This window comes from Eptatretus burgeri, chromosome 2 (genome assembly GCF_056783735.1).
Source record: "Eptatretus burgeri isolate ZD-2024b chromosome 2, Ebu_testis_v1, whole genome shotgun sequence".
NCBI lineage: Eukaryota > Metazoa > Chordata > Myxini > Myxiniformes > Myxinidae > Eptatretus > Eptatretus burgeri.
In genome coordinates this window covers 151489113-151505052 of record NC_140962.1, presented here as the reverse complement: position 1 = coordinate 151505052, position 15940 = coordinate 151489113, and the positions used below count along the sequence as shown (strand labels likewise).

General features: G+C 49.1%; 1 protein-coding gene across 5 annotated transcripts in view; it reads right to left on the bottom strand.

Annotated features, from left to right (window-relative positions):
- KLHL12 (kelch like family member 12) overlaps positions 1-15940 on the bottom strand; it is a 38986-nt gene that overhangs the window by 9894 nt on the left and 13152 nt on the right. For 3 of the 5 annotated variants that reach the window (XM_085855158.1, XM_085855175.1, XM_085855183.1), the window contains exons 5-9: positions 14610-14645; positions 13666-13815; positions 13385-13499; positions 874-980; positions 437-632 (exon numbers count right to left, since the gene is read on the bottom strand). In XM_085855158.1, coding sequence (XP_085711284.1) covers positions 437-632; positions 874-980; positions 13385-13499; positions 13666-13815; positions 14610-14645 — 604 coding nt within the window. The remainder of the gene's footprint in view (positions 1-436; positions 633-873; positions 981-13384; positions 13500-13665; positions 13816-14609; positions 14646-15940) is intronic. The other 2 variants (XM_085855167.1, XM_085855191.1) reach the window with 2 other exon arrangements.

The window sequence follows — 15940 nt, the reverse complement described above, 5'->3', positions numbered from 1 at the left end:
GATTAAAAACAAAACCTGTCAAAGGGCGGCGGAGCTCCTTGTGAGACAACGGCCATCCATTTCTTGTGCCCAAATCAAGAGGGGAAGCCACATACCACTTTTAGTCTTTCATATGACTTGGCCAGGGTCTGAATTGAATCACTGACCTCTCAGACTCAGAGCGGACACTCTATCTGCAATGGCACTGAATCTGGGAGAATGCTAGTCATTCGATTTTTTCCCCCCAATCATGGCACTTTGAAACCAGTGCTTAGAGTAATAAATGTGTTGGTGCTGGTCTTGCAAAATGCCAGTCTTGTACAAGAACTAATGATGCAAATCTTTCGATGCAAAACAAAAACAGAAAAAAACCCCCCAAAAAAATATTCAAATTGGTTCAAATCTCCGATCATCAAGAATCCGCATTTAAAAGGAAATCAACAGAAGACCTTCACACCTCCAAGCGTTGTTGCGCCTGCCAAACCCCGTCTGACGTTCATGGGAGCCACAGAGTACCACACGCCATCCTCGTCAGCAGTGAAGTCGAGGCACTCCACAGAACTGAGCCGCGAGCGCCCATCGTAACCACCAATGGCATACACACGTCCATTGAGAGAAACGGTCGCCACGTAGCGACGCTTTCTGGCGATGCTCTGTACAAGGGGGTTTTAAGAGAGATGCAACCTAATTTAAAGGAAGGCTTAGAAGCTCTTAAAAATGCAGGGTGTTCAGAAAAGTGCGAGTTAAAAAAAAAAAAACAAGAAGATTTAAAAAAAACTCACCTGAGGGTAATATTGAACAGATTTGAGGTGTTTCTAGTGTGAGATTTATTTTAACCTACAACTTTTTTTTCCCCACAAACTGAAATACAAGATAAGAAGATTCACAACTCACCGGAAGCAAGCTCCACTCCTGAGTCTTTGGATCGTATTTCTCGACAACATCGATGGGAGACTGCTGACTCCCGAACCCACCTATCACCAACAGCACCTCGTTGGCTCCTATCGACAGATGTGAATGAATAATATACACTCTCGTTTAAACTGTCACGGCTCTGAAATTTGGACCAATCCAAACAAACAAACGAAATCTCATTCCAAGGCTTCAAAAACAGAGGGGACTTGCTCAAAACTTTAGTCAACAGAAGTTAGCTATTGTTAGTTTCTGTAAAGCAAGAAGAAAATCAAAATCTGAACACATGACTTTCAAAATGACATGCCAATGCCAATGAGGCCTTTTTTGCGCGTGCGCTGTGTGCGTGTTCAGTGACTCGATTCTGCTCACCGGGCACTTCTACCCTGCCGTAACCAGCACACAATCTGTAATTCAAACGGTCTTTAAAACATAGTGTTGTATTCAGGCAGTTAACACCGACCTGGATAGAAAGCCGAATGATTTGACATGGATGCGAACAACGGAGATCCTTGGAGGTTATGGCGTGCGCGGTATGGAGGACAGCGAAGGCGCGTACCAGAGGGAAGCACACAAGTTCACAACGAACAACAATCACAAGGAATTCTAACAAATAATGGTTTAATGAACATAAATCAAAGATTTATGATGAAAATAACTCAAGGGTGAAAATGAAACGTGAGGTCAAACTAAATCCTAATTTGAAATGCCTCCACTCAATCACAAAAACAGACAAGGGGAAAGATAAAATAAAAAAAATTCCTCCTTTTATGCCGGTACTCAGCTTGTGTCCAGAGATGACCCTTTAGGAGCCTCACAGTCAGAGCCCCGAAGCCACTGCGTGGGAAACGCACAGAAAAATGGCATGAAGTCGTTCCCTGCGGTCATGCATACGAGGCAATTAGAGCGGACCGTCTTCAACACCAGGAACCACAAACCGCCGTACAGTTCCTTCTCACGATCGAGATTTCCACACCGCTCCCTTTAAGTTCCAGGTCCACACACACCAAATAGCGCTGCCTTTCTCCTCGATTATACAACAAAGTGATTGCTGAGGCTCAGAGCCAAGGCCAAGAGAAGTGCCCTTCTTCTTCTCTCCTCAAAAACGTACAAACTTCATGACCCAGCTGAAGTCAATGGGGAGAGTCTTGCTCGAGCAAGCGACCAAATTCACACAACACGAACGAGAATCACGCTGCTATTTCGTCGTGCCGAGAGGGACCAGAGTCTCACGCTTTGCTTCCAACCGCCTTCTTGTCTCTCTTGCACCTTCTTGTCACTCTTGTCCTTCTTCCTCTCTAATGTCATCCCGACCAATCATCCGCCTTGGGGGTGTGGCCTGCCGGTTTCATAATCTGAGGGGCGGGACTTAGTCTGCCGGGTATGTTGTCGTTTTTACGTGGTCTTTTTATGGTCGACCTTGTAAATGTAAAAGTGTATGAAAAGGTCACAGGGGGCAATCACAATCACATACTGGGAGAATTAGCCTTAGTCCCTACCTAGAAAACACAACACCACTCCCAATGTGGTGACACATAACAACTTAAGCTCACAGTTTCCCGACTTAAATTACATTGAGATGTCTCCTACTCATCCACGGACCATGCTATACTACACAATCCTCCCTTTACTATGAAATTTCTCCATCTACCCCCACAAACATAACAATAGTCTTCAGCATTTCGATGAACGAGCGATCATTTCAAAATGGTTAACCATAATAATTCTGTTCCTGAATGCAAATCGGACTCACGGAAATATAGGAAAGACGAGGAATATCCGTGGATGAGATGAGTCGAGGTTCTATAATTGCCTGTTAGTGCAAGCCAACAGTAGCAATGGATATAACACACACACACACACACACACACACACACACACACACACACACACACACACACACACACACACACACACACACACACACACACACACACACACACACACACACACACACACACACACACACACACACACACACACACACACACACACACACACTTCTTATTTTACCAGTCGACTCGAATACAAGACCTGTCACTTCGCTGTCGGAAATACCAATCTTTGCTCTGATGACTAATCAATAAGGCAAGAAGAAAAAGGATTCTTGGAAGTGCAGGGATAACCAGCGTCACAAGTTGGCGTTTGCAGTTTCGCCACGTGTGCCCATGTACAGTGTGACCACTCCTTGGCTTTTTCACAAGATCTTGGCTATTCGTTGTTCACCTTGGCGTCTTGGTTTTCTTGGCATATAGGTTTTCTATTATCATCGCTTTTCCAAAACCTTGTGAATTCTTGGCTTTTTTCATTGGCTCACCTTGGCATTTATGAAAATGAGGAGTGCTCACACTGCCCATGTAGCCATAAAAAATTTGATTTGGATGAAACTTGGTGAACATATTGGGTATGTGACAAGGACCGATTGATTACATTTTAATAAAAATCTGGATCCGGATATGAAATTTTTAAAGTGATTCTTCACCATGGAGAGATCGGACCCAAAACGATACATATAGCATGACATCTCAAAAAGTTGTGGGTGGATTCGGATGAAACTTTGTGGACGAGTTGGGTCGGTGACAAGAACAAGCCGATTACATTTTAGTTCAGGTCCAGATGCAGATCCGGCCCATCGGTGGATACAAAACGTAAACTTTCAGCCTGGCAGAGGTATGCGCTCCACCGAGTGTCGTTTTAGTTTCTCTTGTGGTCCCGCAACCAAACCACAAAAAAATCAAATATTTATAACGGCCCTCACAGCTCATAAACCTCCCACTCCTCCTCCCAAACATGATCAATAGTAAAATTATTTAAAATTTACCCTGTGCATTGACAAGCCCTAAATAAGACCTTCCCATTGATGGTATTAAGAGGCAGCCAAACCATATACGGTGTCTCTCTCTGGGAAGTCTGCCTGAATATTGGTAATGATGGCATCGTCTTTCCAATTGCAAACATCTTACATAAATAACCAAGTCTGCCATGTTCACACAAGGTAATCCAGCAAGGTTCAAAGGCCAGTCACTGACAGGAATGATTGAGGAGGTCAGGTAGAACACGCCCATCCACAGCCTTGCGTGGGCCCACATCGTCAGGTGTTGTTGCAGCGCGGGCTGCAATCGATCAACTTTTTTGGAAAGCTGATCAGCAAGCTCTCCAAGTCTTTCGTTGTGTCGAGGTACTTTTGTCTCAGTTACTTTTCCAAGTATTTTTAGCTTCTTTTAAAAGTATTGCGAGCCATTTTAGATAATAATCCTTACCTGGCACACACGATATTTTAGAGCAAGCACCCTTTTCAGCAAACCGTTCTTACAGTTGTTGAAGCTCCCTTAGAAATCCCACCCTTATCGCTAGTCATGGAACTTTGAAAGTCCTCAATGCCAAGACCAACAAGTCAATTTCAAAAAGTTTGAATTTACTTGCTTTGAGATCTTACACAATCATCACTTTGCACGATCCATCCGCAGTTCAGCCCCGCTCAGTTGAACTAGTTAAATCGGCCAACCCACTCCTTGTTGGTCAATATGCAGAACAAATTTGACAGCTCATCTGCATTCCTTAATCACCTTCCTCTCCCCCTCTGCATCACCATCTTCAGTCGAATCTTATTTCCTGTTCAGTCAGGACAGTTGTCAGTTCATCAGCTTATGTGAAATCCTACGTTTCCTTCTCAGCTTTTCAACTCTTCATTTGTCAGTGCTTCCTCCTACGTGACCTTCTCTCCCAAATGTTAGTGCGAATGCTCTCTTGCCTGATCATTAAAAGGTCTTCAATGAGCCAAGATATCTGCCCAATTTGAAAAATAATAATAATGTTATGGCTTGGAAATTCGCAAACCACCATTCAGGTCCCGTAGGTGAGATATCTCTTAAGTACATGTGTAGTTAGCCCCAAACCCGTTGTTTAGAGGAGTTTATGTGATTCATTCGGGCTGCGACGCTTTGAGTTAGGCGTTTTTCTGTTCTATCTTTATTTTGAATCAACCGCCATAACCATCAAACCACCACCAAAAACCCTCCACCACCCTCACCTCTCTCCTTCTACGGCCATTCCCGCATCACCTGTGAACCCTGAGCGTCGGGCTGTCGGGCTCATTCAAGCGATATGCACCGAGCCGCGAGTGCAAAAAGCGGCCTTTGCGAGGGAAAATTCGGATCAAGAATGCTACACGCCCACTTCTGATCCGTCCAATCAGCAAGCGCGGAGCGGCTTGGCCCCACCTCCAGGCGCTTCCGTGTGAAATCGAAATATGCAAATTCTAGGATCAGGGGAGATTCACACCCCTTTTCTTCCATCCAATCTGCGAGCGTGGCTCCGCCCCCAAGCTCATCCTGATCCGGAAATTTGCATATGGGTTCTCCTGCCGGCCTATAAAGCGCCGAGCGCAAAGAGAATAAGAGAGAGTCAGTTTGGAAGAGCGCGGAGAGAAAGCAGAGGGTTTTGGCAGTCAAGTCGGGTTGGAGAGCGGAGTGGAGTCGGGAGGCGAAGGCGTCAAGGTGGTTTCTGCAGTCGGCTGAGGAGAATTGTGGGAGGAGGCCAAGGAGCTCGGGTCCGAGGCAGGGAAGACGGCGGTCGGCGACGAGGTCACGGTGGGATCGCTCGTCGCGGGACCCAAGCCAGCCATTCTCCTCCCCCAGGGCATCAACAATTCCCCCCTTTCCTCCGTGCTGAGATAGTGCAAAAAGGGGGCCTCGTTCCCACCCCACTCCAAGCGGTGCCAACGAAACCCGCGAAGGAGCACAAAAAGTCAGGGCACCGCCGGGCAGCCACATTTGCGGCTCGTCACGAGGACGCGGGTAGGACCCACCCGGTCTCGCGGACATGACCGCTCCTTCCGGTCCCGCGCACACATTGGCCTACGGGCCCGTCTGCCCCCTTGCCTCTGAGGGTGGCTTCTTTTCTTTGCTTTTGAGTAAATGTGTGTCGGCGCCGTCTGTGAAGTAAAACTGAAAAAGTGTTGCCGTGTGTTCGCTTATTCGGTCGTAGCTCTGCATTGTTGTTTTTCTTTTAAATTGATATATGTGCATTCTGACTGTTTGACTGTATATGTGTGCTCTTTGTGGGCTGGGTAATAAATGTGCATTATGTTGAATTGTTCCCCGTTTCGCTGCGTCCTTTCCTTCGTTTGAATCTCCATCTTGCTTCACGTAAAGGGTTCGTAGTGGGCTTAATACGCCCGATAATTAATCGGAACCGTCGAGGCCGACGATAACACCGCTCGGTTATCCCACTAGTACGGAACGGATCGCTTAAGCGGTTCGTGTCCGGAGTCGACCTGCGGCGAGGTACGATCGCCCGGTTTACCATCTGCGTGGGTACTTAGGTAGGTCGAGTTTGGCGAACAACCCTATCCTACGCGGGTAGCCGATTGGCACGATCGTGGTGAGGTCGAAAGGCCCACCCGTGACTGGCTCCGGGCGATAGTTCCCAGAGGGTCATGACAGAATTGTCCGTTCCGGTGGGGGAGGCAGCCGCCATTCGAGTCACACGGCCAAGAAGTCGCAACACTGGTGTCCAGGAGTGGGATTCGAATCCCTCCCGCCTCCAAGCTAAATTCACGGGGAATCGGTCCGGGGGTGAGAGGAGCGACCCCCGATTCCCTCCAAATTACGAGCGATTTAAATTAACCCCTTACGAGAAATAAGATGGAGTCTCAAGGCGAGCGGGTGCCGGGGGTAGAAATGAATATGTGTTATAATGTAGAATCCATGGCCCGGGATGGTACTGCTTGTAATTTTAAATCATGAGGGAGCTCACCCTCATACTCTGAGCACGGACTTTGCCGGCAAACTGGGTCACATAATGGCGGCGCGATCACACCTCAGCGCAGCACGGAGCGAGCGGCTATTTATGGCGCTGCGAATGGCGCGACACGAGGCGAGCGCTCCCAACAATCGTTTCAAACCACGTGGGCATGGCAGGCGAGGTCAAGCGCGCCTACACCGGACATTGGCGGGCTTCGGAAACAATTGGAAGAAGAATGGAGGACCGAGCTCGAAAAAGGAAAACAGAAACACGAGCTGGAAGTAAAACAATTAAAGGAAGAATTAAAGGGAAAAAAATAGGGAAAATAGAGTTGAGTATCCATAAGTGGGAACAAGTGGAGAGCGAGCTGAAGAAAAAGTTAGAAGAGCAAAAACGGAAACACAATTTGGGGGTAAAGCAACTGAAGGAAACCACGAGATTGCAGAATGAGGAACAAGGAAGACAGTGGAATAGGAAATACAAAGAACAAGGATTGAGACAGGAGAAAGAAATCCGTCAATTAAAGGAAATAATGAGATTGCAGAACGAGGAACAAGAGACAGTGGAATAAAAAACTGAAAGAGTATGAATTTGAAACTGAATGACAAAACGAAAAAAATAGGTTGGAATACGAGGAGAAGTTGAAGGGGCAAGGAATGAAGCAGGAAGGAGAAATCAGGAGATTGAAGGACACAACGAGATTGGAGAGGGAAGAACGAGAGGAACAATGGGATAGAAAACAAAAGGAACATGAAGCCGAGGTTGACCAATTGGAAGAAAAGGCAAGGCTGGAGTGCGAAGAGATAGACAAAGAACAGCGAATGAAACACAAAAGGGAAATTAACCAAATGAAGAAAACCACGAAACTGGAGAAGGAAGGGCAGGAGAAGAAACAAGGAGGAGTAATGAGACAGCAGCAAATGAAACACAAGAAGGAGATTAACCAAATGAAGCAAACCATGAAACTGGAGAAGGAAGGACAGGAGAGGAAACAAGGAAGGGTAGTGAGAGAACAGCAAATGAAACACAGGAAGGAAATGAGCGAATTGAAAGAAACGATGAGATTGGAAAATGAAGAGCAGGAGAAACTGTGGGGCAGAAAACAAGAACAATGTGAGTTGGAAATTGAACAACTAAAACGGGGAGCGAGATTGGCGTCCACGGGGATTGAAAAACTCCGGAGGGAGAATGAAGAACTCAGAAAGTTCCGAGAGGAGGAACGGCTCAAAAGGAGCCAAGAAATGGAACAGCACAATGAGGTGGGATGTGTGACAGCACCACGGGGAATAATGTTCGTAGTGCGGGACTTGATTGACATCACTCGTCAGATGAAACAACAATTAGGGCAAACCCTGAAAATGGAGACAGTGGAAATAATAACGGGAGCCCGGGTGACTGAAACGTGTAAGACGAGACACGAGGTGACGACGTCCGAAAAAGCAAAAGAGACAAAGATCCAGGAAGAAACTAATAGACACGAAGAGACAATAGAAATAAAATGTATAGAGACTCGGGAGATAGAAAAAATAGAGGAGAGACTGCATGATAAAGACGGGGTTAAAGGAACAGAACACACACACGGAGTTAGTGGAGGACGATGAGGGGAGCTCGGGAATGTGTCGTGACCCGGTGCGAGCAGCTGGATGGCCTCCTCCAGGAACGAGGGGAGGGAGTTTGCCCCCTCGAAGCTGATCACGACCAGGTGGGTTCGGTTGTGCCAAGCGGAGTTGAGGAGAGGAGTGCTGCGAACGGGTGCACGCCGAGCTTGGGGGGGGGGGGTATAGAGGCCCCGGAAACCCTTGGGGTGGCACAAATCCCCAGTGTGGTTGTCCCTGTGTGTGTGGTGAAAGGTGTGAGTGCGCCCCCGTGTGTGGAAGCGACTCCGTGTGTGAGTGGTGTGGCGGCGAGTGTGCCAGGATGCGTGCTTCCCAGCACGCCGTGTGTGTGTCACCGCGTGTGCGAGTGAACGGCCGAGTGTAATGGTGAGGTGTGTGAGGTCGCTGTGTGCAAGGGAGATGACGGTCGGCATGCGTGAGCATGCAGCCGCGTCTCCCGGTGTGAATGTAAGTTTAATGGAGTGGAGTCTGTGCGTCGTAACACGCAGGTGTGCGTGGAGTGAATGACGACGGCGACAGAGGAACGAGGGCCGAATAGCGGCCGTAGCTATTTTGGGGATCGCGCCGGGTTCACCCAGCAGCGAGCGCGAGGTCCGTGCTGTGCAACGCACGAGGCTGCCACGTGCTCGCTTGCGGGAGTGAAGCCCGGTCCGGAAACGCCAGCGGTGGATGTTGCCGATCCCGCGGACGGACAAAGTTTAGGCAGGATTACGGATTTGGACTGGACGGGTTCTCCACGCGGGCGTGTGTGTTAAGCTCCAATGGGCAGAGCACATGTGTTCGCGTGGGGAACCCCGAGACGTGAGGCTTGTGTTTTTTTGTTTTTTATGCGCCGGGTGACGTCATGGCTGCGTGTATGGTTGGAATCCGGCAGGAGGGTGAATCCCTGCCGGATGGTACCGTCCAAGAAGGACGAGGGATGCGAGCAGCTGCCATGACATCACGCCAAAGGTGCGCGGCTGTGAATTGCCGCGGGTGTGCGCAGGTTGCGAGTTGCCGCGCTGGTGCTACGCGATGAAAAAAAACAAAAAACAGCAAGCCTCGCTTTCGGGTGAACAGGATTCCTGGGCAAGGGGTGGATGATCCCCCCTGCAGGGCACAGGATGGACACTAGTTAGGGGGAAGGGTTAGTGTTAGTTAGACCGGCTCCATGGGGCAGGGGTAAGTCCTCATGGGGCCCGTTGAATGGATTAGTTAGAGGGATTGTAGTTGAGATTTAGGTTGGAAAAATGGGACATTTTGAGGACAGAGACAGACTTTGGATGTGTAGCGGGGACGTAGCTGAGCTACGTCGTGTTAAAAGGAACGTGCTATAGTGTGAGGGATGACGTGGGAGCATGAATTAGTTAGGGGAGGTAGTTAGAAGGATGGCAGAATTCAGCGGTGTGTGTGTTGAAGAGTTGTGAGGTGAGTACATGTGCTTGGTGGGTGAGTGAGGCCAGTGGGTCTGTGTGAATGGAGCGAATGTGGAATGCATGGTGCGATAAGTGATTGGGGGGAGGAGTGACTTCCGCCCAAGGGACCCGGGGTCAGTGTCGACTGAGTTAGTGGATTAGTCAAATTAACAAAAATGGAAGTCGTTTTGTTGTTGGTGGGAAAGTAGGATCGAAACCCATTTGGAGGGGTGCAGGAGCCCTGTTGACGGGCTGGGAGCGTTGCTGCGAAAGGTGAGTATCGCTGAGTGGGTACCCCGGGCACCGGGCTAGTCGGCCGTGGTAGGCCAAGGGCCCATGGGGGGTCGGGATAGCGTAGTGGGCACGGGTGCGCCCGCATGATGCGGGGGCCCGGGGGGGCGTTAGCCGCGTGGGCAGTGTTGTGGGCACGGGTGACCCTCAGAAAGGGGCCCAGGAAGCCAGCCTGCCACGTGAGCGTTTCACGGGAGTCGCCATGGAGGGCACTCCCCGGTGTTTAGGGAGCTGGTAGGCTCGGAGGCAGTGTAGTGCCCGGGGGTGCCATAGCTGGAGAATCGGCAGAGGGTAGTGCCTGCCAAGTGGAGCCACGTGTCCCAGTCATGAAACCGTGTGAGGGCACGGAAAGAAAATTTGGGGGGGGGGGCGAGGCCCGAAATTGTAAGGACACCAACACAGGCGACGGGAATCTGGGTTTTTAGAACCAATAGCTTAAGCGAGAGGCGCTTGTTGAAAGCCCTGGGGTAGTTTAAGAGATAATGGTTTGGGTAGATTAGGAAGTGTACCCCTCCACACCATCTATCCCTTCGCTCTCGTTGTGGGCCGCTGGACGCACTTTGGGTTAGATCACTGAAGTCTGGGGAGGCCATCCTGAGGCTTCGTTGGGCCTCGACACAGGACGCTAGCTCTCCCTCATTCCCCTCCGGGAAGGGAATGTAGGGGTTGGGAGTCGGCTAGGTGACGAGATAGGTTAGCCGAACAAGGACGATAAAAGGGGGTTAGGGGACGAATTATAGTGGGAGGTATAGGAATAAAAAGAAAATAAAAACTACAAAAAAATAAGCTGGGGCTAAATTGGGTTTTACAAATGAAGGGGGTGGGTATAGACAGTGACAGGCAAAGGTGATAGGTTGGGAGGGAGACCGTTGGGTAGGTCTGAGCCCACCTTCCGAGTGACCGGCACCACCGCACTCCCTCCACCAACCTCCACTGCAAGGCAAAGGCCGGCCCACTTCATCGGCAGCTGTTGTTTTGCTGCATGGCCTGTGGCGGCCAGTTCGTCTGCCAGCTGTGTTTGCCTGCAACGGCCTTGTTCTGCAGGCTGTGGTTGCCTGCTCACCAATGCCATGCCATGCCCACTGCCCATGTTCACCAGCCCCGTTCAATTTTGCTTTTCCCCGCCCCTTGTTCATTGCCATGTGCGCCAGGATCAAGGCAACAGTTTGCAAGCTGCAAGAACTGTCCTGTTGGCAGCTACAACACGGGCCTGCAGTGGCGGCCCGTGTACCGGTTTTCTTTTGATGTTTGTTTTGCTCCCTGCAGAGTCCATTGATCCTGGGCCATGGTTTAGTGTAAAATTTGTAAGTTAAGATGTACTGTACATATGAGTGCGCCCCCGGCATGTTTGCCTTGCGCCGGCAATTTTATTCAAGTTGTCTGAGTGAGTGGGTTTGTGTAGTTAGTTACTCAGCCCTCAAGTTATTTATTTTGGGGACACGAATACCATGAATGTCGCACTCAGGGATCCGAAGGTAAAACGTACTAGGGGAGAACTACACATGATAGCACAGGAGAATTTGACGACTCGAGCCGAGTCTGTAAAAAGGGGAGGGGGTAGTGTTACGGCTGTGGAAATTCGCAAACCACCATTCAGGTCCCATAGGTGAGATATCTCTTAAGTACATGTGTAGTTAGCCCCAAACCCGTTGTTTAGAGGGAATGTATGTGATTCATTCGGGCTGCGATGCTTTGAGTTTTTCTGTTCTCTCTTTATTTTGAATCAACCGCCATAACCATCAAACCACCACCAAAAACCCTCCACCACCCTCACCTCTCTCCTTCTATGGCCATTCCCGCATTACCTGTGAACCCTGAGCGTCGCGCTGTCATGGGCTCGTTCAAGCGATATGCACCGAGCCGCGAGTGCAAAAAGCTGCCTTTCCGAGGGAAAATTCGGATCAAGAATGCTACACGCCCACTTCTGATCCGTCCAATCAGCAAGCGCGGAGCGGTTTGGCCCCGCCTCCAGGCGCTCCCGTGTGAAATAGAAATATGCAAATTCTAGGATCAGGGGAGATTCACGCTCCTTTTCCTCCGTCCAATCTACGAGCGTGGCTCCGCCCCCGAGCTCATCCTGATCCGGAAATTTGTATATGGGTTCTCCTGCCGGCCTATAAAGCGCCGAGCGCAAAGAGAAGAAGAGAGAGTCAGTTTGGAAGAGCGGCGGAGAGAAAGCAGAGAGTTTTGGCAGTCAAGTCGGGTTGGAGAGCGGAGTGGAGTCGGGAGGCGAAGGCGTCAAGGTGGTTTCTGCAGTCGGCTGAGTAGAATTGTGGGAGGAAGCCAAGGAGCTCGGGTCCGAGGCAGGGAAGACGGCGGTCGGCGACGAGGTCGCAGTGGGATCGCTCGTCGTGGGACCCAAGCCAGCCAGCCATTCTCCTCCCCCAGGACATCAACAATTCCCCCCTTTCCCCCGCGCTGAGATAGTGCAAAAAGGGGGCCCCGTTCCCACCCCACTCCAAGCGGTGCCAACAAAACCCGCGAAGGAACACGAAGTCGGGGCACCGCCGGGCAGCCACATTTGCGGCTTGTCACGAGGACGCGGGTAGGACCCACCCGGTCTCGCGGACCTGACCGCTCCTTCAGGTCCCGCGCACACAAATTGGCCTATGGGCCCGTCTGCCCCCTTGCCTATGAGGGTGGCTCATTTCCTTTGCTTTTGAGTAAATGTGTGTCGGCGCCGTCTGTGAAGTAAAACTGAAAAAGTGTTGCCGTGTGTTCGCGTATTCGGTCGTAGCTCTGCATTGTTGTTTTTGTTTTAAATTGATATATGTGCATTCTGACTGTTTGACTGTATATGTGTGCTCTTCGTGGGCTGGGTAATAAATGTGCATTATGTTGAATTGTTCCCAGTTTTGCTGCGTCCTTTCCTTCATTTGAATCTCCATCTTGCTTCACGTAAAGGGTTCGTAGTGGGCTTAATACGCCCGATGATTAATCGGAACCGTCGAGGCTGACGATAACACCGCTCGGTTATCCTGATAGCACGGAACGGATCGCTTAAGCGGTTCGTGTCCAGAGTCGACCTGCGGCGAGGTACAATCGCCCGGTTTACCATCCGCGTGGGTACTTAGGTAGGTCGAGTTTGGCGAACAACCCTATCCTACGCGGGTGGCCGATTGGCACGATCGTGGTGAGGTCGAAAGGCCCACCCGTGACTGGCTCCGGCGATAGTTCCCAGAGGGTCACGACAGAATTGTCCGTTCCGGTGGGCGAGGCGGCCGCCATTCGAGTCGAGCGGCCGATCGCACGCCAGCGGCCGTGAATTCGCAACAATAATAATAATTCCGACAGGACAGGAAAAGGAGAAATGAGGCCATCAACAGAGACAAAGCATTATACAATCAACACACAAACAACAAAGCAATATCACTTGCAGTGAGGTTGCTTATTATAAAGAGACAAAACGTCATTGTTGTTTCCACATTTTGCTAAGGCAGAACTTACCCAAGCGAGGCTTCGTTCGAGCGCTTTGCATCTGGGCTCGGATCTCTGGGCGGAGGTGAAACTTCTTGGCTTCGTCCACAAGGTCACGGCATTCCAAGCTGCGCCGAATCAATGGCTGCGAGCAAAAACACGTACACAACATCCACATCGCCCCCTTTTGAGGCATTCGGACTACAGATAAATAAATAAATAATTACAACAAGAATCATACGCGGATGGTTGTGGCGGAATCAATTTTGACCAAGAATGACGATGAAACGAGCCCCATTTCCATGACGCACCTCGGTATCAATGACATCGGTGATGTAGCGTGGGGTGAGCAGCGGCATTCGAACGTACTGTAGGAGGTCGGGCAGGAAGGAGCTACGCTCTTTTTCTGCATGTTTCACCCAATTTACCACGGCTTCAAACACGGGCTCTTCAGAGTCCACCTGGGGTCACCACAGAGGTGCATCATCTTCGTAACGCAATCGCAAATTCTTCAGTCCTGATTCTTCTTTAACACTATATATGCCACATGACTCCAATCAATTCCCTTGCTTTGGAAGACTTGCACATTTGCAAAGAGCACACATTTCACCCAAAACCTGGTTGAGGTCAAGGGTGAAGGCAATTCAATTTTCCTTAACCAAATGTTGAGGCATAACATCCATAGGAAAGTGAATCAATATTTAGAGTGTGAGCCCTTCTTCGAAACCAGAAGGTCCTCATCATTTGATCAAGGGGTCACGGCAGAAACGTTGCTTCGTCTTCTTTCCCAGGGTGTCGAGCATACCTCTGTCAACATTTGGTTGAGAAAATTAATTGGCCCCATAATTCTGCTGATGCAAACCAGCTCCAATATATCTGTATAAACCAAAGCATGTTTTTGTCTGTCCCCCTTCATAAGGACGATTTAAGAAGGGTTTTAAAGGCCAATCTTTTTACCACGACTGTGTGTTCACGACGGTCTATTTTTCAGGATTAAAAAAAAAAACACAAACAAACAAAAAAAAAACCTTGAAAAACATTTTTCATAAAAGAGTAATTACGTTTCTTCTATTGGAAATGCAGACGGTGGACTTGCAACTGGGTCTCAAAGGTGGTGCACAGAGCGTTTTAACAATAAATACAAGGCGGAGGGAGGTGAAATTTGCTGCACATGATGTGAAACACACGCAGTGTAAAAAGAGTGTTCATTTACGTCCATAGAATGTCAAATAAAGAAGATATAAGCACACCTTACACTAGGCCGAGGCTTCAGACTTTGGCATGCTCGAGGCTGCACCGTCGAAACGAAACGTCCCAAAGATAAAGAAAATAGGGTCACATTTGTATATGTAATGATTTAAAATAATGCTTCTTGCTACAAAATATCACATCTTCCAGTCTCATTGAATATCTTGAATAAAATAACTCCAATCCGTCATCCTTTGACGGGCTTTTATACGAGTCTATATATGATGGAGCAAGTGTATCGATGTCCAGCCACTAATGGCACCTTTGTCAAAGACAAAAAATAAAAAAAGGTGCATCGATGTCAAAAAATTCTCACGTCTGGATTTTCACCAAAATGTTATCAATCCATCCTTGTCACACACACACAAACTGTCCACCAGGTTTCATCTGAATCCGTCCATAACTTTTTGAGATATTGTGCTACATATTGTTGGCGCTTTCTCTCAATGATGAAGAATCATTGATAAAATTCTTGTATTCAGATCTTCACCAAATTCAAATCAATTTGTCCTTGTCATGCACTAAACCTGTCCACCAAATTTTGTCTGAATCTATCCATAACATTTTGAGGTATCCTATTCACAGACAGACGGGATAGAGATTGGGGTGGAAACATGACCTCCATTAAAAAAAAAACCCAGAAGGATACTCTGCGATGTCATGAAGTCACCAGATATGCCTCTGCTCACATTATTACATCACTTGCAAATACCGCCCGTCGCTTCGCTGACGGGAATACTAAAAGGTGGAGGGGAGAGAAAAAGAGGGGGGAAGAGAGGTGGGGGGAGGAGAGAGGTGGGGGGAGGAGAGAAGTGGGGGAGGGAGGAGAGAGGTGGGGGAGGAGAGAGAGGTGGGGGAGGAGAGAGGTGGGGGAGGAGAGAGGTGGGGGAGAGAGGAGAGTGCAGATGTGGAGGGAAAGGAGAGAGGAGGGAGGGGGAGCGAGGGGGAAGGGAAGACTGTGTAAGGTGAGAGGTGGGGTCGGCAGACGTGCTGTGGAGTGTTATTTACGATTCATCGTATCGTGTCTCATCAAAATGATTCTGCATAGAATAACAGTGAAGATGGAAACAAAATAATGTCTGAAATCCATTTTCTACTGGTCATACTATAAACCCTGCCAAGAGACAAACACCGCACGGACGCATCTGGAGACAAACTCACATCCGGCCACGTCCGTAGACAAGCTCCTGTCTGGTCATACATACCACCCGGATGGATCCGGAGCCAAAGTGTCCAGAGACAAACATTGCCCAAACATAACCACCATCTGGATATGTCCAGAAACACGGAGCGAAAGTGAGAGAGACAGAGACAGAGAGAGGTGTGGGAGGAGAGTGC